General features: G+C 41.8%; 1 protein-coding gene and 2 long non-coding RNA genes across 7 annotated transcripts in view; 2 read left to right on the top strand and 1 right to left on the bottom strand.

Annotated features, from left to right (window-relative positions):
- The window catches only part of LOC309849423, a 57,532-nt gene that overhangs the window by 17,209 nt on the left and 12,557 nt on the right, over window positions 1-27,766 (top strand). Inside the window, exons 2-4 of one of the 2 annotated variants that reach the window (XR_014303695.1) lie at window positions 18,560-18,664; window positions 27,212-27,326; window positions 27,453-27,605. This is a non-coding gene — a long non-coding RNA (uncharacterized lncRNA). The remainder of the gene's footprint in view (window positions 1-18,559; window positions 18,665-27,211; window positions 27,327-27,452; window positions 27,606-27,766) is intronic. The other variant, XR_014303694.1, reaches the window with a different exon arrangement.
- Window positions 110-9,832, top strand: LOC309849426. Its single transcript, XR_014303698.1, has 2 exons — window positions 110-276; window positions 9,450-9,832. It is a non-coding gene; the product is annotated as an uncharacterized lncRNA (long non-coding RNA).
- Window positions 12,638-27,766, bottom strand: part of CAMSAP2 (calmodulin regulated spectrin associated protein family member 2) — a gene marked incomplete at its 5' end in the record, with an annotated part of 119,505 nt that continues 104,376 nt past the window's right edge. For 2 of the 4 annotated variants that reach the window (XM_082701955.1, XM_082701957.1), the window contains 9 exons: window positions 12,638-15,583; window positions 16,238-16,356; window positions 18,542-18,657; window positions 19,399-19,498; window positions 20,705-20,925; window positions 21,396-21,532; window positions 24,303-26,505; window positions 26,888-26,957; window positions 27,240-27,319. In XM_082701955.1, the coding sequence (XP_082558081.1) occupies window positions 15,278-15,583; window positions 16,238-16,356; window positions 18,542-18,657; window positions 19,399-19,498; window positions 20,705-20,925; window positions 21,396-21,532; window positions 24,303-26,505; window positions 26,888-26,957; window positions 27,240-27,319 (3,352 nt within the window). In that variant the 3' untranslated portion in view covers window positions 12,638-15,277. The remainder of the gene's footprint in view (window positions 15,584-16,237; window positions 16,357-18,541; window positions 18,658-19,398; window positions 19,499-20,704; window positions 20,926-21,395; window positions 21,533-24,302; window positions 26,506-26,887; window positions 26,958-27,239; window positions 27,320-27,766) is intronic. The other 2 variants (XM_082701956.1, XM_082701958.1) reach the window with 1 other exon arrangement.

The following is a 27,766-nucleotide window of genomic DNA, read 5'->3' as shown; positions in this document are numbered from 1 at the left end:
CTTGTTTATCTGCCCTCATCTGGCCAAATCTCCCTGTTAAGCCAAACACAGATGTAAATTTAGGACGAAAGATGACTCAAGATGGTACCTAATTTAGAGCAGATTAGAAGTCAGAAGTTTCGAGGAGGGTGAGAGCCCTTATGGTAGGAGTCAGGGGAGGACTGATGAACCCGTGAGAGTGAGGCCTGGCCTTGAAGGGGGTTGCCCCCGGGAGAAGATGGGGGGTGAAGGAAAGCTTGCCTTTTCTCCAGGAGGTACCCTTTCTTCTCGCATTCGGTAGGTTGCCTTTTCATTGTGTGGATGGTTTCCATTGCGATGCAAAAGCCTTTTAGTTTGGTGTGCTGTTTCTACAGCAAGGAATTCTGGGCAACTCTAGTTAGGTCCAGATCCTTTTTTTAAGAAAAAATTTAAAAATGTTATATATTGGGGGCGCCTGGGTGGCTCAGTGGGTTAAGCCGCTGCCTTCGGCTCAGGTCATGATCTCAGGGTCCTGGGATCGAGTCCCGCATCGGGCTCTCTGCTCAGCAGGGAGCCTGCTTCCCCCTCTCTCTCTGCCTGCTTCTCCATCTACTTGTGATTTCTCTCTGTCAAATAAATAAATAAATAAATCTTTTAAAAAATGTTATATATTGAAGTACCGACATACAATATTATATTAGTTTCAGGTGTATTAAATAGGGATTTGACAATTCTATACGTTACGCAGTGCTTAGCACCGTAAGTGTATTTACCGTCTGCATGATACTGTGCAATGTTGCTACAGGATTAGTGACTATATTCCGTACGCTGTACTTTCCATTCCTGGGAATTATTTATTTTATAGCTGGAAGTCGGTACCTCTTAATCCCCTACACCTATTTTGCCCACCCTCCAACTCTCCTCCTTTCTGGCAACTACCAGGTCTCTGTATTTATGAGTCTATTTTTGTTGTTTATTTGTTCTTTTTTTTTTAGGTTTTATTTTTTTTCTTAAGATTTTATTTATGTATTTGACAGACAGAGATCACAAGTAGGCAGAGAGGCAGGCGGTGGTGGGTGGGGAGGGGGCTGGTGTGTGGAAGCAGGCTCCATGCTGAGCAGAGAGCCCTATGAGGGGCGCAATCCTAGGACCTTGAGATCATGACCTGAGCCGAAGGCAGAGGCTCAACCCACTGACGCACCCAGGTGCCCCATTTTTAGGTTTTATGTATATGAGTGAAATCAAAAATGGCATTTGCCTTTCTCTGAAAATTTCATTTGGCAGGATCTTGGTCCTTTTTTATGACTGATATTTCATTTCATTTCATACATATATTTTATGACATATTTCATTTCATATATATATAATTAGAGCATATATAGAATATGTAGAGAACACATAGACACACCACATTTCCTTTGTTTGTCTATCAGTAAACACAGGCTGTGTCCACATCTCGGCTATTGTAAATAATGATGTAATGGGGGCACCTGGGTGGCACAGTCAGTTAAGCGTCTGCCTTCAGTTAAGGTCATGACCCCAGGATCCTGGAATCGGGCTCCCTGTTCGGCGGCAAGCCTGCTTCTCTCTCTCCTCCCAACTCCTGCTCTCTCTTGCTATCTTTGTCTTTCTCTCAAATAAATAAAATCTTTAAAAAAAATGATTCTGCAATGAACTTGGAGTGTAGATGTATTTTCGAATTAGTGTTTTCATTTTCTTTGGGTAGATATCCAAATGTATATTTCTATTTTTATTTTATTTTATTTATTTATTTATTTGGTAGACAAGAGATCACAGTTAGACAGAGAGACAGGTAGAGAGAGGGAAGCAGGCTCCCTGCTGAGCAGAGAGCCCGATGTGAGGCTTGATCCCAGGACCCTGAGATCATGACCTGAGCCAAAGGCAGAGGCTTAACCCACTGAGCCACCCAGGTGCCCCAATATTTCTGTTTTTATTGAGAAACCTCCATACTGCTTTCCAAAATGGTTGTGTCTATTTCTGTTCCCATCAGCAGAACCCAGAGGTTGCCTCTCTACCACATCCTCACCAACGCCTTGTTATTTCTTGTGTTTTTGGTACTAGCCATTCTGACTGGTGTGAGGGATCGCCCAATGTGGTTTTGATTTGCAATTCCTTGATGACGAGCGATGTCGAGCACCTTTTTAGGGTCTGTGGGCCATCTGGGTGTCTTCTTGGGAAAAATGTCTACTTAGGTCCTCTCCCCATTTTGGGTTATTTGTGGGGTTTTTTTTGATGTTGAGCTGTTCTTTGTATATTTTGAATATTAACTCCTTATGGAATAGGTCATTTGCCAATATCTTCTCCCATCCAGTAGGTTGCCTTTTCATTTTGTTGACGGTTTCCTTTGCTGTGCAAAACTCTTTATTTTGGTGTGGTCCTGATTGTTAATTTTTGCTTCTGTTCCGGGTCTGAATTCTTAGCAGACATCGCTCCCAGGAGACACTGTGTTGGGACCAATGGTTCTGTGTCTGTGCCCACTGAGAGCCCACCACACTGTCACCAGGAATGAGTGACTGACTGACCTGTTGGGCGCTCTGGTATGAAAATTTGAGGCGGATTATCGATTTTGATTCGATTCACTTAACAGTGAGCACTGTCATGGAGCAGGCAGCATGTCCGGCATCGAGAGAGCTGCTATTCTTGACCTTAGAGCCTCGCTGTTGAGGCAGGAGACAGATACAGATGCCCGGGCAGTGGCCAGCGTACCAGACGTCAAACTGAGAAAGGCGGAAGTGCTCTTGGAGGTTAGAGGAAAGAGCAATTACTTCTTCTTTTTTTTTTTTTTAAGATTTTATTTATTTATTTGACAGAGATCACAAGTAGGCAGAGAGAGAGGAAGGGAAGCAGGCTCCCCGCTGAGCAGAGAGCCCGATGCAGGGCTCAATCCCAGGACCCTGAGACCATGACCTGAGCCGACGGCAGAGGCTTTAACCCACTGAGCCACCCAGGTGCCACAAGAGCAGTTACTTCTGATGGAAGAGACATCAGAAAAGGCCTTCCAGGAGATAACCCTGGAGTGCAGGTCCTGGAAGGAGCAGGAAGGTGAAATAGAGCAGCAGGATATGGGCCCAGTGTGACCAGAGCCCAGGGTGGGAAGCGGATGGCAGGAGAGGAAACAGGAAAGGTAGCAGCGTGCAGGTCACAGGACGATCTTGATTTCACTGTGTAGGTAGTGGAGAGTCACTGGACATTTGTGAGTAGGGCATGACCTCTTTCTGTTTTGAAAAGGTCACTGGCAGAACTGTGGATTGGACCGGGGAGAGGAGAGGCTCAGGCCAGGGAGAACCCAGAGTAGGCTGTCGTAATTCTTTGGGTGTGGGGGGAGAGAGAGCACCTGAAATAGATTACCGGTGGTGGGGACAGAAGGGCGAGCATCAAGAGATCATGATAACGTTGCGGGTCTCAGCAGAGAGGAGTCAACTATGGGCATGGGGTGGCTGTGTTTGGGAACTATATGGATGCCGTCCCATTTGCTGGGCTCAGGGAACACAGAGGGGCCCGTGCGTGTAGGTGTCCTGTTTCCTGTTGTTTCAAGGTTGGGTCATGCCAAACCAGGGCATTTCTGAGAGCGAGAGGCTCTATGGTAATTAACCCGGGCCATAAACCAGGACTGCTCTGGGCAAACTGAGACACAAAGTCATTCTAGCCTGATGTCCCTGTGGTCCATGAGGGTCCTCAGGGAGTGGGAAAGCTTAAGGAGCCTTGGCCGTGCCCATATCCAGGCCATTCTTGTCAAGGTTGTCTTTCCCCGGCCAATTACAAGAGGTGGAGAGACACACTGTAGAGGAGAGGCCGGGGAATGGGGAATGAATGGTTTTGGCTCGGCCCTCCATGGGCACCCCGGGCCTCGGGGAGCTTGAGTTTCCTCTGAAGACCCGCCCTCAGGGTGGGAACCTGTGGGAGCTGCTGGAGATTCAGAACAGTTTTGCTCATCCCTAGAAGAATTTTCTTTCTTTCTTTTTTTTTTTTTTTTCCTTCACATTCTATTTCAGAAGTCCTCCACATACTTTTTTTTTTAACACAACAGTTGAAGAATCGTTCGTCTTTAGAATGCACGCAGTTTCATCGTCCGCTCGTCTCCTGTCTGGCTGTGTGTCTGATGCCCAGAATCCTGGGGGGCCTCGGGGGCTGAAGCCTCCTTCCCTAGAAGGCTAGCAGGGGCGGTGCTTACTTGCCAGAGCCTGTAGGTAAGTGGGGACAGGCCCGGTGCCGCTGGGCCTCACTTCCCCTGGGGCACAGGGCAGTCTGGAGCAGGGAGCCTATGAGTGATTGCGAAAGCTAGAGGTGACAGCCAGGAAACCGCCAGGTGAGAAAGAAGAATGGGGCAAGGGACCGAGAGGGAAGCCTGGGGAGGGGGGTGAGCGGGAAGGAGAAGTAGGTTGTTTATTAAAAACACAGATTCTTGCTTCCTGGAGCTGTGGTCTCATACCCAAGGGAAGTGTGTGGCCCAGAGCACATGGCAGATTCTCTGTGCTACTGCTGAGCCCTGTGGGTCTTTGTGAACCTGTCTGGATGCGAGGAAGCAGCAAAGGCCAGAGCTGGAGAGATTTCTATCCAACTTTCAGTCACCGAGGCCAACTCCACGATTCTGCTCGCTCTCCTCCTGGGGTGGGGGCTGTTGGTGGTGGATGTTCCCCCGCAGGATTAGAAGAAGTCAGCTACTAGAACATTCATCCTGCTCAGCCGAGGATCTTGGCCCTCTCTGGCAGGTGTCAACAGAGCAAAGCAGAGGTGGTCTTCCCTCTCCCTATACCTCACCCCCAGGAATCTTCTCTGACCTCCATCTCTTAAGGGTCTTCCTCTCTCTGGACCAGCTTTGTTACATGGGTCAGCCCTGCCTTGCCTGTAGAGCTTCTCTCTGTCCCTCACTGTGACTGACAGCAGAAGAGACAATAAATATCTAAGGCTTTGAACTAGGTTGCCTTCAGGAATAGGTTTATTTTTGTTCCTTTATGAGCTATCTATGTAAGCTTTTACAACTTCTTCCCCCACTTTGAATTTTTCTATACACATAATCTTAGCCCTTCAGGAAAAATTTTGAACATTATATTTGCCTTTTTCATCATAAAGGCCAAATAAGCAGATTATAGACTGAGTAAGGTATGTCTACCCAGACCCAACACAGAGCGACCATATGTAGCATTTTGGTGAATTTGTTTCCAGCCAGAGGAGAGAATCGATTTGTAATCCCATCATTCTTGGATTTTCTATTTTTTTCACATTCCATTTCAGATGTTCTTCACATACTTTTTTAACACAACAGTTTAAGAATCATTAGTAATTAGGGTGCATAGTTTCATCGTCTGCTTATTTTAATGCCATATAAACCTACATTTTTCTAGGTTGTTTAATATTTATGTTTAATATAATGTTTCTAATAATTTGACTTGGGATATTTTGGATTTCTCCAGTATTTTTTGCTGTTACAGAAATTCGTAACAAATAACTGCATTTGTGAACTTTCTTTTTCACACTGTTCTCATAGTGTAGTGATCTTTGTGAAGGTCACAGGCTGTGAAAATGGCTCAATGCAGATGCTTATAAAGACCAGGAATCGTACGTATGGCATCATATGAGGGTTTTGGGTTCAACACAATCTTGTCAAAAATATTCTTCAGTAAGATTTTTTTCCACTTTAATAAGTAGGGAGGTAAGGGCGCTTGGGTGGCTTAGTGGGTTAAGCAGCTGCGTTCGGCTCAGGTCATGATCTCAGAGTCCTGGGATCGAGCGCCGCATCGGGCTCTCTGCTCAGTGTGGAGCCTGCTTCCTCCTCTCTCTCTGCCTGCTTGTGATCTCTCTCTGTCAAATAAATAAATAAAATATTTTTTAAAAGGGAGGTAAAAATGGTTCCTTCATTTTAATATACATTTCTTTGAATGTAAGATTAAAAGTCGTTCTGTACTTAATTCTTCTTATGTGAACTGTCTAATCATGTCCTTCATACATTTATCTACTATTTTTTATATGAACTATTTAGGATTAAACATTGTCCCATTTAATTCAAATATTCTTTCAGATTTTTTTTCTTGGCTGTTTCCTTTATTTTTAATTTTACATTTTCAGCAGTTCCAGAGTTTAGAATGTTACTTTTTCTTTGGTCTAAAAACAGTCAACAGTATTATTAAAAAATAACTTCCTAGCATCTTTTTTTAATCCACCTACAGTGTAAATGTGGTTTTTTTGCTTTTTTTAGATTTCTAACTTTCCCAACACTATTACATTAAAAATATTTTTTTAAAAACCCTGTTCTCCCGGTTGTGATGTCGAATTTATCGAATATGTATTTTATGTCATATGTCTGCCTGTGGTTAGTGAACAAACAGAACGGGTCCGATTAGATCAGTGGCCGGAGTCTGGCTTCTGTACCAGCTTTATGACTTGGCAGCGGTGCCATCTTGGGCTCCACACTCCACATCTTAAGATGGATGTGATTGCATCCACCTGATTGGGGCTTGTGAAGATGTGAGCCAGTGCAGCTCACACCCGAGTGGGGTGTGAGCAGGCATCCAGTAGACACCCTCCCTCTCTCTGGGCTCTGCACCCGCACCCCCAGCACCCCACACTCCTGGCCTGGGCTGCATGGCAGAGGACCTCTCGTTTCCCCTGCTTGTGCCACCCCTCCTCCCCTCCAGGACATGAGGCTTTCTGTGCACATAGTAGGTGATCAATAAATGCTTTTGGAATTGCATTGGGAATCCAGAGATATCCCCATCTAGGGGAGTGGTCTTAAGCCTTGCACAACCAGAGTTCACTGGACCTGGTGTCACTGATGGTGAATTTCCCAGGGTGACATAAGGCTGCAAACTGCTGACAAGGCCAAAACACAAACAGATGGCAGGATGCCAGTGCAGCTGCGGTTCACAGGGAGATTAGCAGTGATGGGGACCTGAGTGGGAGGAAAACCCCACAAAGCCATGTGTCCTTGTGTGTCCACACCCTCTCTGGATAAGTACTGAGTGGGGAGTGTTCTGTTTTATTCACTATTACTGACTGGTTGCCGTGATGAGGTTTCCCATAGACCCCAACCCCTGAGCCCCAGAGAGGATCCTCCGGGTGCGTGGGAGGGTAGGTGGGCAGGGAGCCGCAGGTTATGGAAGACCGCGTTCCTGCCTCTGCCCTGCAGCCTCACCCCCCAAGGGGAGGCACACACTGGGGAACGGGCCCCACCCGGGATGCCAGAGGCCGCGCAGAACGTTTCAGATGGTTGATCATTTCCGAAACTTTCAGGTGCTAAATATGGGGTGGCTGGGAAAGGGCAGCATCTGAGTTGGCCACGGGCCTTTGGGCTTCAGCCCACACTGCTGAGGGGTGACTCAGTGTGAAAGCCCATGGCCCGCAGCTGTGCGTCTGTCTTGGGATGTACCCCAGACTTCGTTGTTGGCCTTTAGGAGCCCTGGGGGAAGAATTAGAATGGATGTGGAGGGTGAGGGCAGGAGTGCGGCTTCCAAGGAAAGTAAGGCTCCACTCTGTCCTCCCTGCAGGTTTCCGCAGCTCGGAGGTTCAAGGCCGAAACAAAACCATCAGAAATTTAAAAGACAGGCACTAGGGAAGTCCCTTAATATAAAAATGGCCCCAGAATTTGTTTGGAAAGGAAGTAACATTTTTCTCTTTGTAATTATTCTGCCCACAGAAGCTTCTAAACTAGGACTTGCAATGACTTTTCAGTGATTTTACAGAAAGTTGGTTATGGGAAAGTTAGTGTGAATTTTCAGTTACTTGCAGCAGGAATTCGGCTATGTTCCCTGTGGGTTGCTAGGGACTCCCCCGCACGGGGCCGCGGTTCTGCCACAGATCAGTGAAACCTGTTTCTAAGGTCACCTTCAATTCAGACTGATGCTGGAAACGGCCCCTTCCTACCACAGGGCGAGCACTCAATGAGGCAACATAATGGACACAGTGCTTCCTCTCCGGCAGCTAACACAGTATTAGAGAAAATGAACTGCAACGTACAAATATCTTTGATATGAGGCTGACTGTGATAGCCCACATTATATCAAGATCAAGGCAGGTCAGCCTCTTTGAAGAAGAGGTCTGTGTTATAGGAAGGGCGACATGAAAGACGAGAGTGAGACCTTTCGTGGTCCCAAGCAGCAAAAGGTTACAAATCACCTCAATACCCCAGCCCCATCCTCTCTGCAACCGAAAACCCAAACAGTAAACTGTAAAATAAATATGAGAAAGTCCTTACAGTTTGATTTTTTTCACGATAACTGTGATGAGTTATTTTGAAATGTCGATTTTTTCTGAGTTTTGGTGCCTGTTGGATATGTGACTATCAGATATTCTGATGTTGCTGAAAAGCCAACTTGCGGCAAGCCTGGGAGGGCTAAAACTGCTGAACTCAGGAGCTTGAGTTTTATACGGTGAGGATAAGGCCCCTTGGGAGTTTTTGACTAATGGGGAGGACACGGTGAAAGCAATGCTTTAGGCAAACCCAGGACTGATTGGCAGCACTGTTTGTGGGGGAGAAATGGAATCAGGGAAGGATGAGTCGGAGGGTCTTGCAGAGTTTAAGCAGGAACTGTTGGCACCTGATATGAGGCTGGTCCAGAAAGATGAGGAACAGACTGACAGCGTGAACACGGACAGGATCTGGTGGTTGTCCAGGTACGAGGATGTGTCCTCCGTGGACAGAGGAAGCAGACAGACAAGACTGTGAAGGTTTCAGCCATGGTGGCTGGACATATACCAGGAAGGCATTGGTTTTACTAGGAGGTTGACAGTGTTTTTAAACTGGTTGAGTTGGGAAAAATCTTAAAGGAAAGAGGGTCACGTGGCTGGCTCAGTCCGTTAAGCATCTGCCTTCGGTTCAGGTCATGATCCCGGGGTTCTGGGATCGAGTCTTGCTGAGCAGGGAGTCTGCTTCTCCCTCTCCCTTTGCCTGCTGCTCCCCCTGCTTGTGCTGTCAAATAAATAAAAATCTGTAAAAATAACAGAAAAAAGAAACCGGTTGAGTTGGGGAGAGTGGAACTTCCAGGTGAGAGGCGGAGCTGGCAGTCAGGTGCCCGAGTGGGGCTGCAGGGAGCTTTCGGGCTGGAGATGGAGGAACTGTGCAGAAGGGCCAGTTGGAGCTGGTACTGAAGACCTTCTTAGAAGGGAAGTAGAGGTTGACCAGGGCCGGAGGAGAACTAAGCCTTGGGATTGCCTATAATTTGCGGGGGGCGGGGGCAATATGAGGAGCTAAGAGATGAGGTAGGGGAACCGAACACCATTATGTCACGGTCACTGATGGTTTGAATTTCCAAGCTGCACCCGGGTCCCCTGGAATGGTCTGTATAAAGCAGAGGGAGTCAGACCAGGTTAGTCAACGTGGGGCTGGTATTTTTAGGCAAAAATATCTATAGTAGGAAATCAGTGGTAGCCTGGCAGAAATCCGACTAAGTTTTGGGTGTGATTTTGAATCTGGACTAGGCAGTCCTCCATACATTTATTCATTTGACACATCATTCTTGAATCCCTATTGCATTTAGGCACTGAATGTAAAGGTGAAGAACCCAAGCATGACCCACCTGATATGCACAGAGGTGTCTATGGTCCTCCCAAGTGTTCCAGAGCAGCCCCCTGATGAGACTGCGAACTCGGGTTTTCTCTGTCTGGTAGGAGGAGACAACAGAGCAGCAAAAAAGCAGTGCAGTGCAGCGGTCTCTGGCTACGAACGTGAAGAGGAAGCATTGTACGGTCAGCTGGCTTTGTCAGATGCTGACGATCTCGGAAAGTAGGCCTTTAAGGTCTGTCACCAGAACGATGCCTTTGCAACTCAGAACTCAATCTGAAGAAGACTGGGCTAGGACGGGCCCCTTATTGGCTGGTGATGCAACTTAAGTCTTACATTCTTTATATAAAGTCAGTTTTGCTTATGAACAAGAACCTTTTAACTCTTCATAAGAAGGGGGCTTATCTGTCCCATGCTTCGGGTCCACACCTCTCTTAGAGCATAGTTTATCAGATGCTTGTAAAGGTCTAACCGCATCCGCCTCAAGACAGGGGCTCCTTGATGGAAGAGCCCCCGTGTCTTTGTGACCTAGTCTCTCGCACCTCATTACTGTTTCCTGGATACATTTGATCAGGCTGTCAGCAGAATCCTTTTCTTTCCACCCCATCCGTACTTTCTCTGTTCCTCTCTTCTTAGGAATCTAGATGTTTAAGAGTGTAGGGACCCACCAGGCTGATTTTAGCCATTGTTGGGTTGATGCTGGCTACAGTTATTAGGCAAGAGAACAAAATCCACTGTAACAAGTTCTTAGCGTTCCCTCAGTGGTGAATATATTACTAACTAGTACAGTTATCAGACCTCACGTAGTTTTCTTCCACCACATCCACAGCAGTGGAGATCATGCACTGTGCGGCACAGCGAAGGGGAGGGGAAATCAGGTTTAGACTTGAGCTGTGAGGTGGCCACTTACTAGCTTTGTGTCCCTGGCGGTTACTGACCTCTGAAGCTTGATCATCCCCATCTGTGAAATGGAGATCTTGGTATCTCTTCACAGAAAGAAAAGAAGTACTTTCACATCATAAAGCAGTATTATAGTGAAGAGTTTCTGCTTGCTTGAGGGTTGAGAGCCACATTGCCTTTCTCATATAAACAGGCAGACCATGAATGTGGGTAACTGGGTGGGGTCAGGAATCAGTGCCGCCGAACAGAGCTGGAAACCAGTTGTGCCACCAACGACACAGGCCGTGCTGTGCGTCGTCCAGCCCCGGGGTGCTTCTGACACCAGCAGGTGCTCCTGAAGGAAGAACAGATCAGCCACCTAAAACAACAGACTGCGGTGAAGCAGAATGAAGGACAGCCATATTTTAAGTACCATAGCGGCTATCCTTACCACGGTAAAAAACACAAAAGCCTTCAAACATTTTTTTTTTTTAACTTGTTTGCTTTTATCTTCTTCAATGGAAAGTGGAAGAACTCTTTTTTCTTTTTCTGACATAACTATAAGCCACTGTGGATAGAGGTTAACGAGTTACAGACACCACAGTGACATTAAACACATACGCAAGCTAACTCTCGCTGTCTGCGCATCTGGACGTGGAATGCTGAACCGCCAGAAGGCCTGTGCCCCAGATGCCAACAGCAGACAACCGGAAGATTCTAGATAGCCTTAAGTGACGAGCAGCTGGGAAGTAACAACCTAGGCGCATGCCACCCTCCCTGAAATGATAGAGCATTGTTCATTTGTTTCTTTTAAAGGCAAAACTGCCATTAGAGGAAGATACAGATCTTTATATATTTCTTGAAGATTTTATTTATTTGAGACCATGAGTTCGTGAGCAGAGAGAGGGGCAGAGGGACAAGCAGACTCTGCACTGACACCAGGGTGGATCTCAGGACCCTGAGATCAGGACCTGACGTGAAACCAGGAGTGGGATGCTAACCGACTGAGCCACCCAGGTGCCCCAGATTAAGATGTGTTTTTCCAATGCCTGATTCCTAGGTCAGAGTATTATAACTCTGTTTCTTTTGCTGGTTATTCTTTATTATTTTGCCGTGTGCACAGGTTACAAAATAAAAATGTTCCTGTTCACTGTAGAACATTTCCCTTTACCTAGGTTTTGTTTGTTTTAAGATTTTAATTTAGTAGAGGGAGAAGAAGGCTCCCTGCTAAGCAAGGAGCCAATGCGGGACTCAGTCCCAGAATCCTGGGATCATGATCTAAGGCAAAGGCCGATACTTAATGGACTAAGTCACGCAGGCATCCTTCCCTCTGCCTTGTTAAGAACGGTCAAGCAGCCAAATCAGGGAACACGCTCTCAAATTATGAGTGGGCTCTAGGGTGCCACGGTCTGTGTAGACTTCTCTAATGCTGCATGAGTCTTCAGGTTAAATATTTTTATTTCTGAAAATCAAGGCACTGCAAAATACTATGGAAGTTACAGCTGGGTTCTGAAGCTGGGGTACCCTATCAGAGGACCTAAAGGTAGAGAACCGCACTTACAGTTAGCAACACCAGGTATTTCTTCAGGTATATAGTTGTGTATGAAGACTTTGTTGTTGTTTTGTTATTAGATATTTTTTTCTTAATCGCTCTGGACTGAATGAATATAATCCACAAAATCAAAGTGAAACTTAGAGAGTAAATCAAGAACTGTTCATTAGCCGTTCAATTTCAAACGTATAAAGTGTTAATTTTGGCATATTTTAATCATTCACCAAAAGAAAGGGATTTAACATGGACAGAAAGCTGTATCATGAGCACAAGCATTTAAACTCCACTATGTAGGTGGTCTGAGCTAAGCACAGAAAGTTACAGACTTTTTAACATTGTCTTAAGTCAGTATTCAGACTGTGTCTAATACTACCAAAAGTTGCCTCTTGTGAATAGTCAAACTGTTACATTTAAACATAGGTTAAGGGCACCTGGGTGGCTCAGCAGGTTAAGCTGCTGCCTACGGCTCAGGTCATGATCTCAGGGTCCTGGGATGAGTCCTGCATCGGGCTCTCTGCTCAGCAGGGAGCCTGCTTCCTCCTCTCTCTCTCTCTCTGCCTGCCTCTCTGCCTACTTGTGATCTCTCTCTCTCTCTGTCAAATAAATAAATAAATAAATAATCTTAAAAAAAAAAAAAAAAACATAGGTTAAGAGGTAGGAAAGCTATACGATGAGTTTACCCAAGTTCAAATATTAGGGAAAAAACACACTTTATTCAAAAAACAGAAAAGGAGTCATTTGGTGCCATGCTTTTATTCAAATGAAAGGGGAAAAACTACACTGTACCAGGAAATAGCAAATATGACAGTATTTTACAGCACAGCATCTTAAAAAAACCTGTAAGCAGTGCTCTAGAGTGGACAGGTAAGCACACCATACACTGTACATTGCCCCACAGTGTCCATGAAACCATAATTAAAAAGTTGAATTTGGCTTTAAACAGCCAAATAAAAACTGTAACAGTCATCCTAAAACAAAATCGAAAAGTCAAGAGGAATTAAAAGCTTTCCAAAGCTGCGTCAAATAGAATTTGACAGGTTGCGCTGGAAACCATGACAGGTGTTTGGCAAACTTAACTGAATCATCATCATCATCATCATCATCATCATTTGACCTCTAATGATGAAAGCACCAGTGTGTTTCAATAAGGTTGATGGAAATCTCCAGACTTTATGCAATACCATAATTTTCATTTGTATAATTTTTAAAACATAATTTTTTTTAAAAAGCTGCACCATAATAAAAAAAATCTGCAGACTTAAAGAAATACATCCATATTCCTTCTGTATTAATAAAGTAAAATATACTGAGAGCAATGAACTTTTATGGCAATGTTCACATTCTACCTTTAGACATTATGGACATTCATTGTTGGACACACATAAATTTAAGAAGAAAGGGTGGTCCTACTTAGCTTTAAATAGTTCCTCTACTGTCTTGCATCCAATTTTTAAAAATTTAATGGCCAAGTAGTATCACAAAGATGACTGATTTGATAAGGGAAATTTGATTGAAAAGAACAAATTTAGTAATGTAAAGTGCTTATTAATTCTCCTTTTGACTATTACCATATTTTGATTAGATTTGCTTTTTTTTTTTAAACTAGGCTTAATCTAACCATGTATCTGACAGTCATTTCCTTCTGTGATAGAAACTGTTGTCTGAAAGGTAAAATGTGCAAGTCCCCATTCTTAATATTCATATATTATATACACAGTATGTATACACTTAAAATATAAGAGTTACATATCCTGGTCTCTTACATGCAAACAGTAGATCACAAATAGTTTTGAGCTACACATATATCTTGCACAGTTATTGGAAAAAAATCTGTGAAATTTTTTTTACAGTTTTAACAAATATACATAAATATAAGAACATAAATTACAGTAAAATATTGACAGCATTTGAGAAAATGTTGATAACCCAGATGCACTGATGCCTAAAGGGCTTATAATAATAGAAAAGTACAGTTCAGGGACATCTCATTCCTATTCTCTTTTAAAATAAGTAAATACATCATATGAGATATTAGTTATTTCTCTAAACAACTCAATTAGAGAAATGTATATATTTTAGTCTCCACTTCCCACAAAAGAAAACCAACCCCACATCTCATTTATGATACAATACTGTCTCTCCCCTCTACGTTTACACAGTTGTCACAACACTGAAACATAACAGGGTCACATAATCATTCAAGTCTTTTCCTGAGAATGAAGTTTTTCCCCAACTAACCCTCTGATATACATTGTTAAAGGAACAAAGATCATGTAGAGAAGATTTCAAGTGTGTACTTTAACATAAGCTGTTCCACTTGAAAAGAATAAAAAAAGAAACTCAATATAAGTAAAATAATGTGAAGCTATTTTAAAATTAAAATGTAGCCCTTTGTACATGTTTAAAAATTCTAAATATAATTTTTATATCAGTTATAAATATAATGTAAAGACCTCTTGAGAACTTGTGGCAGGAAGTCTTACATCTTCAGATTGAAAGACTACTCTCAAAGTGTCCTTCACTTCTGCCAGCTTATAAAGTGACTTACTTTAAAAGAGATAGAAAGCCTTTTTTGTTAAAAGAACAATCTTAAATTATTCTGAGTTGGCCAGAAGTGGTGTAAAAACAGCACTGATTTAATCAGCAACTTCTTATAACATATTCTTGGTTAAGCTCATGTGGTTTAAAGCGAACCTACTAGCAGCTCTTTACAATACCTCCTCTTATGTAATAGAGAAATGTTAATACTTGAGTGAATAATAAATACAGAATTGTAAATACTTAGAATAATTCTTGCAAATGCTCTAACACCATTAAAACATGAGGGTTACTGTAAAACTAAACACTAGTGTTTCTCTTAGCATCATCAGAAAGGTGCAAGTTACCTCTGAAGGCGCATTTCCTACGCTTGCGGTCTCCCCATGAAACGAAATACAAAGGTATCTCAGATTAAACCCCCAGGAGAGAAAAACAGCAAAATAAACCATCTGAAGACAAACATGTACATTAAAAAGAAAAAAAAAAGGAATAAAACACATACTTTGTCATCTTAGCCTTATTTCAATCATAGTCCAACTAGTGTCCATGAGAATTCAGTGCTTCAGTGTGTCTCCCATCAAGCAGGCGAACCCGATGACACAAATCTCCATTTGTGAATCCGAACGTTCCTTCATCACTTGGACTTACCACCTACGTGCGACTCTTCCGCAGTCCAAAATGCTGTGGCTCACGTTCCAGTTGTTCGTGACAACAGAGCTTAATGTTCAGGTGCAATTAATAAAAGTCTTGGTTGGCAATTAGAAAGATTTTCTATAGGCAGGAAAGATGAAGTGCAAATTTACCACGAATGTTCTGAAGCAAGTATTTCCCAACTCCTATGCTTTAGTGGGTAGAAGTTTTTTGGGTGTTACTGGTCTCTTGGTCTGCCATAAATGACTATGAATGGTAATCGCATCAACACTGGCGGATAAAGTTTTAGCAGGTATGTGGCTAAACTGTTTCCTGTCAGAATTATATTTGTAAAGTCCCTCAATCATTTTTTTAGTGATAGATTTAGGGCCTATCCCAGTCAGTTTATTAATTTCTTCAGTTTCTGGACAGTAAGTATACAAAGACCTGAATTGGCAGCCTGAATCCCGGAACAAGATTAAAAAGTTGTTGGCATCTGACTTCTCCATTTCCTTCAAAATAAAAACAAAACAAAACAATAAAAACTCTTAAACATTTCACTGTATAAAATTTACATAATTGTTTTACACCTATTTTGGTCAAATATTATGACAAGATTCAAAATACAAACTCTGAAGAACAAAGATAAAATGTGTATTATAAAAGCAAAGTACACTTTAATTAACAATGTATGCAAAACTTCACTTCTGAGGTGCTGTTGGCTCTGTGTGGATATTATTATCCTGCAGGAAGATATGAAATGCCTGCTAAATCTTGACCTTAGTCAAATAACCACTAGCAAACCAGGCGCTGATTAGCAATTTTGCAATACAGCCTCATTTTTAAAAAGGAAAACTACCTTACTTACATATGAAACATGAACAAGTAGCTCTGGTCAAGAAAAGAACTTACAATTTTATATTATTATCTGAGTCTATCCTAGGCTTAATTAAGTCTGGAGTCTTCTAAAACCCCATTTGAGAGTGAACTAACTCAATCTAAAGTTAAAACACAGCTACAGATCTTTTATATGCTGTTGAAATCCTAGGAGAGGATGGTACTTTCAAGAGTACCAAGAAAGGGTACTTTCTTTTGAACTGGTAGCAGAGAGGACTCCTACAATTTTAGAATGTTGCCAAATTTAATTTTCATGCAAACATGCTTACCTCCAGTATCTTTTTCTTCTGACCTTCATTTACTTTTCCAGCCAAACAGCAATGAGCTAAAGCATTCTGTATTATGTGCTTATTGGATTTTGCACTGGGTTCTTTGTAGAGCTTTGGTCCTGTGGTAAGAATTTAGCAGCAAAATAAAAATACCATTCCTAAGTCAGAAATACTACATGTTTAAATGATATAATTGTTCCTATGTTGAGGAAACTAAAAATCAAACTCCCTTAACAAGCATATTTGCCACACACAGTTTCAAACCTAGAGCTACACAGTTGTGGTGTGCTGTGCTAGCTCATAACCATAGGGTATCAAAATCTGTGCCTAAAGGCTGCTGAGTGCTGTACTCCAATCAGAACATTGTTTTATCCACACAGGGAGACATGTTAAGGATGTTGCCAAGACAGCTCTGAGACAGTAGTGCTGGAAATCAGATGGGGCTGTAATTGCCAGACTGTCTGCTTCACCCTCTTTCTCAAGTCTGCTAAGGTTACTGGTGAACTTAAAGCAGAATGGATCGATGAGGAATTACAGCTTTTAAAATGACCGGAAAAGTCTTCATCTTTTTCTTCATTCACATATCTGAGATTTTTAAGCATTTTATTTTTTAAATTTTTTATAAACATATATTTTTATCCCCAGGGGTACAGGTCTGTGACTCGCCAGGTTTACACATTTCACAGAACTCACCATAGCACATACCCTCCCCAATGTCCATAACCCCACCCCCCCATCCCCCCTCTCCCTGTTTTGTGAGATTAAGAGTCACTTATGGTTTGTCTCCCTCCCAATCCCATCTTGTTTCATTCATTCTTCTCCTATCCCCTTAACCCCCCATGTTGCATCTCCACTTCCTCATATCAGTGAGATCATATGATAGTTGTCTTTCTCTGATTGACTTATTTTGCTAAGCATGATATCCTCTAGTTCCAAAGCATTTTTCTTTAAACCAATTCTACTCCTTGGTATGCCAAGCAACAGAAGCACTTTGTGCCATATTCCTGGAACATTCCTAATAGGAAGTACAGTAAAACCTCCCTACTTCATACTAACTAAACTCCATCCTGGAAGACAAGGATTGTCCTTATCCTCCATAGCGAGCCAAGAAACCAGTTTTCTGGGCGGGGGTGGGGAAGTGGGAGTGGAAATTAGCCCTGATGGGCAGCATTTACCTCTTTCTGTGATACCAATCACTCCTACTCTGGCTAATATCAAACTACCAATAATTCTACAGTTTGCATAATTCCTGAAAATTTACAAATTCCAAGAGCCCTATGGTATGAGCTAGCACAGCACACCACAACTGTGTAGCTCTAGGTTTGAAACTGTGTGTGGCAAATATGCTTGTTAAGGGAGTTTACATAGAGAAGCAGAGGGAAAAACAAGGAATCACCATCTAATCCCTGGCATTAAAGGCTGTCCAACTGGCTAAAGGAGGAGTGAAGTACACGGGCGAAGTCAGCAAGTTCTAACCTCCTTACGCCTTCATGCGGCTCCCATTTCCAGTGGGTCACCTGCGGACGGAGGCAGTCTCCACTGCCCTGCACGTTCTCCTGTGCCTTTCCAATTTAGATCCCAATGGCTGCTCACATTTTCTCTCCAGCCTCATTTCTTTACAAGCATCTTACATTCTGTTCTTAAATTTGCTTTTGTTTCAGTAATGCCTACCCAAACAAAGGCTGGAAAAGGATCTGATGTGGGGCTGGTACCTTCCTGCAGCCAATGCATTCCCCTCAGCTTTTAGAGTCCCTTCATACTTTGTTGTTGTTGTTTAGTAGGCTATACATGGGGCTCAAACCATAGCCCCTAGACCAAGAGTTACTTGATCCACTGATGGAGCCTGCCAGGTGCCCCCCACCACTCACATTAATGTGTTTTAAAGATGCGCAACTCTAGATACCTGAAATCCCAATGTTAGAGAGGTCTCTGTGGATTCTAGCCTTTTCTCAGTACTCAGGACCCGTGGATAGCTGACAGAACCTCTCTAAAACTTTTTCAGATTCAAACCACAGCACAGACATGGTCAGCATCTTCAAGTAGATGGATGTGGTATAAGTGATACTGCTAATTTTCTTTAGAAACTGATCTCAGTTCACCTGGGACAAGTAACTACCTCCCTAAGTGCAACCGTTTCACCGAAACTGACCTCCCTGTAAGGGACCATCTGTACTCAGTGTTCCTGTACAGACTCCCCGGTGTCTAGACCAGAGAAGAGCCCATGACACTTTCATTAGATTAGCCTGTATTTGTTCTCATGACTGTGTTAAATTAAAACATCTCCCTAAAAATACGGACCCTGACCTGTGTATTCTGTTCCAGAAGCCACTGAAGAAGTTGTTGATGCATTTTCCCAGTCCTTCTCCCCATTTCGACTGCCGCAACGACTTGGAGACAAGAAGCCTTCTACAGACTCGGATCTAAATGGTAAATAAAGTATTTTTTAAGTTTCAAACAGAAGAATACTTGGGGGTCAGAAGGGATATTTGTTAAAGTACCAACCAAAATCAACCTAGAAGCTTAAAAAATCAAAAGACGGTTTAACTGCCTTATTCAAGCTGTACAACCACATGCCTGGACACCACGGGCACTCCTTACCTACTTGCTCACTGAAAGGATGAATGTTTTTCTATATGAAAACTGGCCATTACTGCAACAGGATGTTGATGCAAAAATCAGAACTCAAAACTCATGACTGTCACTACATACATTCTCTTTCCACATGGGTATTACAGCGTGATGTAAGGAAATAGGGCTTTCAGTTTCTAATCTACATCTGAGAGAGACAGTACAGAAGGGATCTTTCCCAAGTTAGGCAGCCTACTTGGGAATTATTCTAGGAGAAAAAAGTAGAGAGGCTGGCACTTATATAGATGACGTGCTATATCTGCACACTATGATTTTACCAAAACTGTATCAGCAATTACTGTTAATGTTTCATATTTTATAAAAAGTACCTTATCAATGTCAGTAACCCTAAAACCCTAAAAGATAAAAAGTCAAATATGAATATCCTCTTTATATTTAAATTTATTTAAACAGAAACACAGTTTCGGTCAGCAAAACTATAAAAATTTGTGTTATGATTCACTCATTATAAAATACAAGATAATTGTTGGAAACATTATTTTCTGTGAAAAATATTCACGTTATGGATTTACCTTGGTGTCCTCTTGCCTGAATGCACACTCTCGTTATCACCTGTGTTCAGTGATGCCAAAGAAAGGCTAGAGACTGAAAAAACACGATAAATTCGTGATCCTGAATGAAAACAAAATTAGAAATTTAAAAGGAGCAACTAGAAAAGAGTCTGTTCATTAGATAACACCAGCATATGAAAACTGAGCTTCTGTAGTTTTTTCTTACTTTTAATCTAAACAATATGCTTGCATGCATATATGCACAATTTATCTAAAATTAGCAGTGGTACCTACTTTTAAGAAATAATGATAAAAATGATAATTGCTGTTAGGATTTATTCCAAAAGGAAAGTGGTAATATGAGACACTGATATTATAAATGTAAGAAAAAAGTTAACAAAAGAAGTTAAGAATAAAATATAGTTAGGGATATCCAGTTCCTATGTGGGAAATTAATTTACTAATTTTAGCCAGTACTGGGTATCAAAAAATTTTGTTGGCTAGAAAAGGCAGAGTTCTCTTTAAACGGTCAATGTTATATTATTTTTTTCTCAGTTTTAGAGTTAACTATGGGAATTCTCTAAAACTTCCCACAGGGTTTAGTTTTAATAAAATATATATATTTTTAAAAGTGAATATGTGTGCTAAATTTTAGAATATATTCTCTCAACTCCAAAAATTATAGATTTTGGATGTTTGACCATTTCTGTCTTAAAGAAGGGATTCATGGGGGTACCTGGGTGGCTCAGTGGGTTAAAGCCTCTGACTTTGGCTCAGGTCATGATCCCAGGGTCCTGGGATGGAGCCCTGGGTCGGGCTCTCCGCTCAGCAGGGAGCCTGCTTCCCCCTCTCTCTGTCTCTGTCTGCCTCTCTGTCTACTTGTGGCCTCTGTCTGTTAAATAAATAAATATATAATCTTAAAAAAAAAAAAAAGTGGGGGGGATTCATGAACTCTTGCTTCTATATTCCTTATTATACCAATGTGTTTCTTATGTATTTCTGTACACACAGTGTTTATCCTTAAATGGAAGTATGGAAAGGGTACTAGCAATTCTGAGAGATTATACCCGAGGGCAGAGTCCCTGACAGGTTAGGATGCATTCTGGATGCTTCAGCACTCACACTGGCTCTAGTGAATATATGCATGCACACATAACACAGAAGTCATAAACAACCCTACATTTGCTTATTTTGGTTTTCCAAATTAGGAGCATGCACCATCTCAAATTGTGGATCCAATTTAGCATACCAAAGCACAGTCGAGTTAGTATGACAAACCAGGCTGGTGTTTTTTTATGAACAGACTCTTCAAAATAAGCTGTGTTACCTGGAGGACCTTTTATTGGTGTTTTGGGAGACTCGATATGATCTCTGTGAATAGATTTTGGGCGCTGTTTTTTTTGTTTTGCTATTTGAGGACGGGGTTTAATTACTGTATCCATGTCTTCCATTAGTTTCAGCTGTTTTCGCCTCATATACTCCTGTCTGATAAATTCTCTGCGCGCTCTCTCATCTTCCTTCTTCTGACGCTCTTCCTCAGTTTTACGCCTGGGAAACCAAATGGTTGAATTTCTTACTCTGCACACTAAAGAAACCAGATACTGGGAGTATGGCTTTGATGAGAGAAGGGAAAATTATTACGTTTCAGCACCTTGGGAAAAAATGGTTTAAAATTCGCTTGAGATAATTTAGATCATTAAAATATACATAAACATACCGTTAGTAAATGATTGCTTTTTAAAAATATGTTTATGTGTAAAAACCCGTGAAGTTATCTTAAATTAATGTTTCTGGAGAACATTACTTTGAAATGCCTCAAACTCAGGATAAAAATGTATAAGCAATCAATAATTTGGGAAAATAAAGCAACTCGTACAAGCACCAGAAATCAGCATTATGTCAGTGTCTCCAGACGCTGCAAACATCTGACAAGCTGGTGGGGCCCTGAGGAAGCAGAGCCTCCGGCACTGCCGCCCGGCAGCTCCCGGATCCAGGGCCCGCATGGCCAGAGTCTTTACCTCGTTTCCTCTTTCTTATGTTCCATCTCTGCTTCCAGCTGCTGTTTCCGAAGCTGAGTCTCCTTCTCCCTCCGCAGTCGTTTCTCCAGCAAAGCTGCTCGTTTCATTGCCATATCATTCTCTGCTTTTTGATCATCCTAAGCATGGATTTCATGGAAAAACGTGAAATGTTGTGCTCACCAGTACTCTCATTTTCAGTTGTGGTCACATTGTCTAGTCATTCTTATTCCAACCCCACCCTATGCAGACATGTTCCAGAAATGAAGAAGGAAGAAGTGAATCAGGGGCGCCTCGGTGGGTCAGTTGGTTAAGCAGCTGCCTTGGGATCAGGTCACTAAGCGGGGAGTCTGCCTGTCCTTCTGACCCACCCCCCTCTCATGCTCGCTCGCCCTCATAAAGCGGTAACAGTTCTATCAACTACCAAATGACACTTAAACTTACTTAATTACATGTTTCAAAACCTAGGAAGTTTGCAAAGAACAACCATAAAAAGAAAATTTTTTAAAAAAGCAGCGGTTTTTCTGGACCCTAGTAAATAACTCAAAAGTCGGGAGTTTTGGGCGCCTGGGTGGCTCAGTGGGTTAAGCCTCTGCTTTCAGCTCAGGTCATGATCTCAGGGTCCTGGGATCGAGCCCCACATCGGGCTCTCTGCTTGGCGGGGAGCCTGCTTCCCCCTTTCTCTCTGCCTACTTGTGATCTCCCTCTCTTTGTCAAATATATAAATAAAATCTTAAAAAAAAAAAGGTAGGGAGTTTTCTCTTAGTTTTAAAAATTGCGTTCAATGGGGTGCCTGGGTGGCTCAGTGGGTTAAAGCCTCTGCCTTCGGCTCAGGTTATGATCCCAGGGTCCTGGGATCGAGCCCCGCATCGGGCTCTCTGCTCAGTGGGGAGCCTGCTTCCTCCTCTCTCTCTCTGACTGCCTCTCTGCCTACTTGTGATATGTCTGTCAAATAAATAAATAAAAATCTTTAAAAAAAAAAAAAAAACTGCATTCAAACTAGGGCACTGAGCTGGCTCTGCCAGAAAAGCAGGCAACTCTTGTCTTAGCGTTGTGAATTTGAACCCCACGTTGGGTGTGGAGATTACTTAAAAATAAAATCTTTTTAAAAATTGCATTAAGGGACGCCTGGGTGGCTCAGTTGGTTAAGCAGCTGCCTTCGGCTCAGGTCATGATCCCAGCGTCCTGGGATCGAGTCCCACATCGGGCTCCTTGCTCTGCAGGGAGCCTGCTTCTCCCTCTGACTCTGCCTTCCACTCTGTCTGCCTGTGCTTGCTCTCACTCTCTCTCTCTCACAAATAAATAAATAAAATCTTAAAAAAAAAATTGCATTAAAATTGTATTTAATATACATGCTCAATAAGGGAAATTCAAGTGAAGGTATCCAGAAATTAGCTCTATGGTTAAATAGCACATAAACCACTGCCATGTGACAGAACGGACACCAAGGTACAGATGTGTGCCCTTCACCCTGAGGATTCTCTCCCTTCCGTTTGCCCTTCTCTACAAGGAACAGGGGTACCTGGGGTCACTAAAATTAGTAAACTGTATTTATTCTTGTTTACAGTAGTATTCTATTAAAAATTAGTCAGTTTACATGGTTAAGAAACAAAATATGACTTACATTCAAATTTCTCAACTCTAAAAGGGACTAACAGGCAATCACCCTCAGATCAACTTTAATTTACAAATTTCCAACATTAAATGACCAAAAGTAAAACTAGTGATTGTAATCACGTCAATGTTCTTGGGTTCTTATTCCTGTAAGACTGTTGTTTCAATTTAAAATCTTAAATTATAAACATAAAATCTTATAAATTATATTTATAAATTACAAATAAATTATAAATTATAAATTAAATTATAAGTGATAAAGGCTATTGAGTACTGCCTTTTTTCCTCTGTATTCAAAATTGTGGAGCTAGACAGGATCAGAGATGATCTTACTTTAGTTCCTTAATTAAAAAAGAAACATGAGTAATAGATACACATGTTTCTGATTATTAAAAAAAATTCTTTCCTATAGGTAATCTGGAAAATACAGGAAAACATAAAGATGAAGAAAATGGATATTTAGAAAAATTTAAAAATATTAAGCTTTTTGTCTTTTTCTAGTACCTATGATAAATTTTAAGAGCTTGACCACCAAAAGGTGATATTGTTCAGTATTTGTGTTGGCTGGCTACAGTATCCAATATCAATATTGAGATTAGGAGTCCTATGCTAGACCTTTACCCAGTGCTTTCAAAGGAGCTATTTCTGTTCAAACTACATATGTTATTTTTAAATGTTTCACCTTACCAGATTATCTGGTCAATTTTTTTAAAAGATTTTTTTAAAAGATTTTTATTTTTATTTATCTGTCAGAACAAGCAGGGGGAGCAGCAGGCAGAGGGAGAAGGCGGCTCCCCACTAAGCAGTGAGCCAGATGCAGGACTCGATTCCAGGACCCAGGAATCATGGCCCAAGCCGAAGGCAGAAGCTTAACCAACTGAGCTACCCAGGCATCCCTTAAAACTTTTTTTAAGAAACAAAACATACAAGGAGAGAAAATTTTAAAAAACCTAAAATATACTTACAATGCCAAATTATGTGCTTTTTACAAACTGACAGCTCTTTGAAGAGATCCAAATAGCTTCACATTTTTTAAAAGGCTTTTATAAAAGCAAGGAAGAGAGGCAAAGGAGTAAGAACAGCATATCTAAACATGTACCACGACCTTGGTGAAGGGAAGACTGTTCAGTGTGCTTGGATGTTAGTACAGTCCATCAAGGGGAGCCCCTAATGTACTTCAGGGTTAGTGGCAGGCTTGTAACAAAAGGGACTACTACTAAAAGAGGCAAGCACATTTTCTAAAACCAAACCCATTGAATGATGATGCCCCCAAACAATGAAGATTATTAGTATTACCTTAAAGAAGAATCCACAGCATACTTTCTGGTCATCATCAAACTGTTCTTTATCACTTTCTCCATCGTATTTTTCAACAGCTACATCAGCCTTTTCAGGAGGTTTCAAATCTGAGAGGGAAACTTCAATCAGATTAACATTTTTAGGAGCAGCCGGAGGGAAGACAGTTTTAGGAGGAGGCTCTGCAGGCTGGTTCAGCTGGTCCTCATTTGGCGTCAGTCGGACGGTCTCCGTGATGGGCTGGGACAGGACTTCAGAAACCGTTGACTCAAGAGGCTTAAGCTCCTTTTCTTCCAGGTTATGCACATGCTGCCCTGCGGGCCCTTTGGATTCCAGTTCCTCCTTTTTAATTTCTTCCTTAGGTTTGGATTCCTTTAACTGAGGCTCTCCGTCATCCCCAAAACATACAAATGACCGAGTCTGAATAGGAACTTGACTTGGTGAAAACCTCCGTAACCGAGGAAGACTATCCACAGACCGAGGGGGAGTCAGGGTTCGATTCAAAGGCGTTATTTTTAATTCATTTGGCCTAGGAGTCCTCTGATTTTTAACAGAAAAAGATGTGCTCTTCCTGTTGGAAGACTGTGGGGACGGATGGGTAGGGCGGGGGCTGTCTGACGAGAAGGGCGCAATGGCTGAGGACAGGCCTGCCTGCCGGGAAGGTTTAAAGTCTCGGATCTGTTTTTGTGGAGAGGGCTGAGGAGGTGAAATCACCCAGGACTGCTGCTCCCTCATCTGCATCAACATCTCCTGCTGAAGTGACAAGCGCTGCATTTCTTGTTGTAGAAAATGGAGAGATGAATTTAACTTCTCAATGGACTTGGTATATTCTAAGATCTCTCCCTCGTTTAAAGTGTCCTCCGAGGGGCTTGCCAGGTTCCACTGCTTCTCTGGGTCAACGGGTGTGGTTGGAGACTTCAGCCATTTGGCCTGAGGGTTCTCCAGGCTTTCCTTCAGATCTGCCAGAGACTTACTCCTCTGTCCGTTCGCCTTCTGGGAATCCTTTTCTTTGGCTCGATCGGTGTACACTTTCTCATCTTCTGCCCCGGCTGCTTCCTCCCGAAGAGGGGAAATGCCGTCCCCTCTCTTTTTCACCACCGTAAGAAATGCTGTCCTTCCCATCTTCTGCCTCTGCTTAGTGAAAGCCGCCTCCATCTTCTTCTTCTGGGCTTCTATCGCACGCCTCTTTTCTTCCAATTTCATCCTTAAATGCACCATTTCAGAGGCCAATAGCTGGGTGGTGTCCCGGCCTTGTGGAAGGCCTGCTTCTTCTGGAATTTGTCCCCAAGCAACCACGTGTGGAATATTAAGTTCAGAACCTTCTGGTGTAGTTTTCTGAGAACTGCTCCCACTACTCTTCCCATCAGTATGATTCAGTTTCCTGAATTTCTGTTCGGCAAAGCTGGTCATTTTAACTCCGGAACTAGAAGAAGCACTGCTACCTGGCTGGGACTTGGTACTTACAGTACTTGGACAAGGACTCAAAGCGTCTCTGGGGTTGCTGGTTCGAATATCATAATCCTGAAGAAATTTGGAAGCATCATCCATGTCAGAGTCTAAGCTTACAGTATAATCTCTCAAAGAAGAATCTTCATCCATAGTTTCGGGGATGTCTTCTGAAGGAACATGAATTCCAGTGTCTACTTCAGTATTGTCAGTTATGGGACTCAAGGCACCTTTTGTATCAGTTATGTTATCAGGACTAGACTGATTTAGCTTGATGTTTGAATTTAGGATACTCATTTCCTGGTTATGAAGAAAGAAGCCATTAGCAATGTGGTCTGGCTGAGATGTATGGGGAGATTTTTCAGTATCATGAATTATTTGTAATGCTTCTTCAATGCTTGGTGTCTCAATCTGATTGCCAAACTCATCTAGAAGTACTCTATTTTGTAAAGCTCCATTTGGAAGCTTATAATGAATATTCTCGTTGGAATTCAGTTCATTTGTATTAAGGGGTGTGTACGACTTGAGGCCACTGTGAGAGTCTATATTAAGCTCTTCTTCAATGCTTTCTGCTTCCTCTTCTCCATTTACTGGCTTAAAGGACAAATTTTTCCTAATATTTTTAGATACACGATTATTGTTCAATGTAAGTCCTTCATTACTAATAGAGCGAGTGATTCCTCGGTTTGGAGTGGATTTGTGTACAGTATGTTCTTTATCAAAAGAAATATCAAATGAAACTCCATGCACCGATGATCTAAAAAAACATTCGAAGAGAAAATCCTTAAACACGCCCAGAAAAGAAATGATTTGATACCCTTTAACAATTATTTAAATTTGTATTTCCTTTCTTTTCCAATTTTGCATAATCCTGTTGTACTCAAGGTACGCACAGGGCTACTGGGCTACCTTTAACATTTAGCCCCTTTGAACGCTCAGTCATCTGCCTACATTGCCCTTTTCAAAGTGAGGTACTAATTGCAACTTGGCTATCAACAAAATAGAATTAGCATTTCTTTCTCTTTTTTTAATTACTTTAGTATAGTTGACAATGTTATACTAGTTAAGGTGTACAATACAGCGATTCAATAAACAGCATTTATTGATAATGTGAATATACTAAAAATAATTCCCTTTACCTTTTCTCTTTGGGCCATGTCCCTATGAAACCATCAACATAGGACATAGATGAAGACCTCCTAATTCCTCCTTCAAATGTGAAAAAGAAACAGTCATTGAAAGTATATAAAAAAATTTAACTTAGAGCTTAACAGATTTCAAATATTTTAGGAGTCATTAAGAGCATTAAAAAGAAGGTATATATAGAGAAACAGAGATAATTCTATTAAGAAAGACAAGCACAGAGAAACCAATCAACCTTTTAGTGTCTATACAACACTTTTCAAAGAAAAAAAAAAACACCCGCATATTTTTATTTATATTTATTCTCAATCATTTCCCAGTTAACCTAGGTTTTTTCAAAAATATTACCTGAAGCTGAAGAATGAGCTTGGGGGCGTGAATGCCTAGAAGGCAAATGATGAGAGTGCATAAAGGCAGCTCCTTCCCCACTGCAAGGTAAAATAAAAACATTTTAATACGTTTTTCTTTAATATAAACTTTATACAGAATGGCTGAAATTAGAAACATTATCACCTCTGACTCTATGAGTATATGTATCACTATGTATTTTATGTCTTTTAGTCAAAAGGCCTGAAATATTTTCATACACATCTCAGCGTCCTTGTGAGATAAGATATGGCATATTATTTTCATTTTACAAATAGAAAAATTGAGAAATGATTAAGTTAAGTGAAAGTCATCAGCTGGAAATACTTAAATCACCAGAAACTACAGGTAAAATAAACCCTTGTAAAAGATCCTGATAGCTTTCCTGCTCCCAGACCTGTGTCTATACATCTCTAACAGTTACATCAAAGTTAATGTTAATATATTGAGCTGCACCTTAAAGACCTCAATGCCTATAACGATGTGAAGCTTTCCTATTTCTTAATTCC

Source organism: Mustela nivalis (genome assembly GCF_964662115.1).
Source record: "Mustela nivalis genome assembly, chromosome: 16".
Lineage (NCBI taxonomy): Eukaryota > Metazoa > Chordata > Mammalia > Carnivora > Mustelidae > Mustela > Mustela nivalis.
The sequence above is the reverse complement of the archived record's forward strand: the minus strand, read 5'-3'. Positions and strand labels throughout refer to the sequence as shown.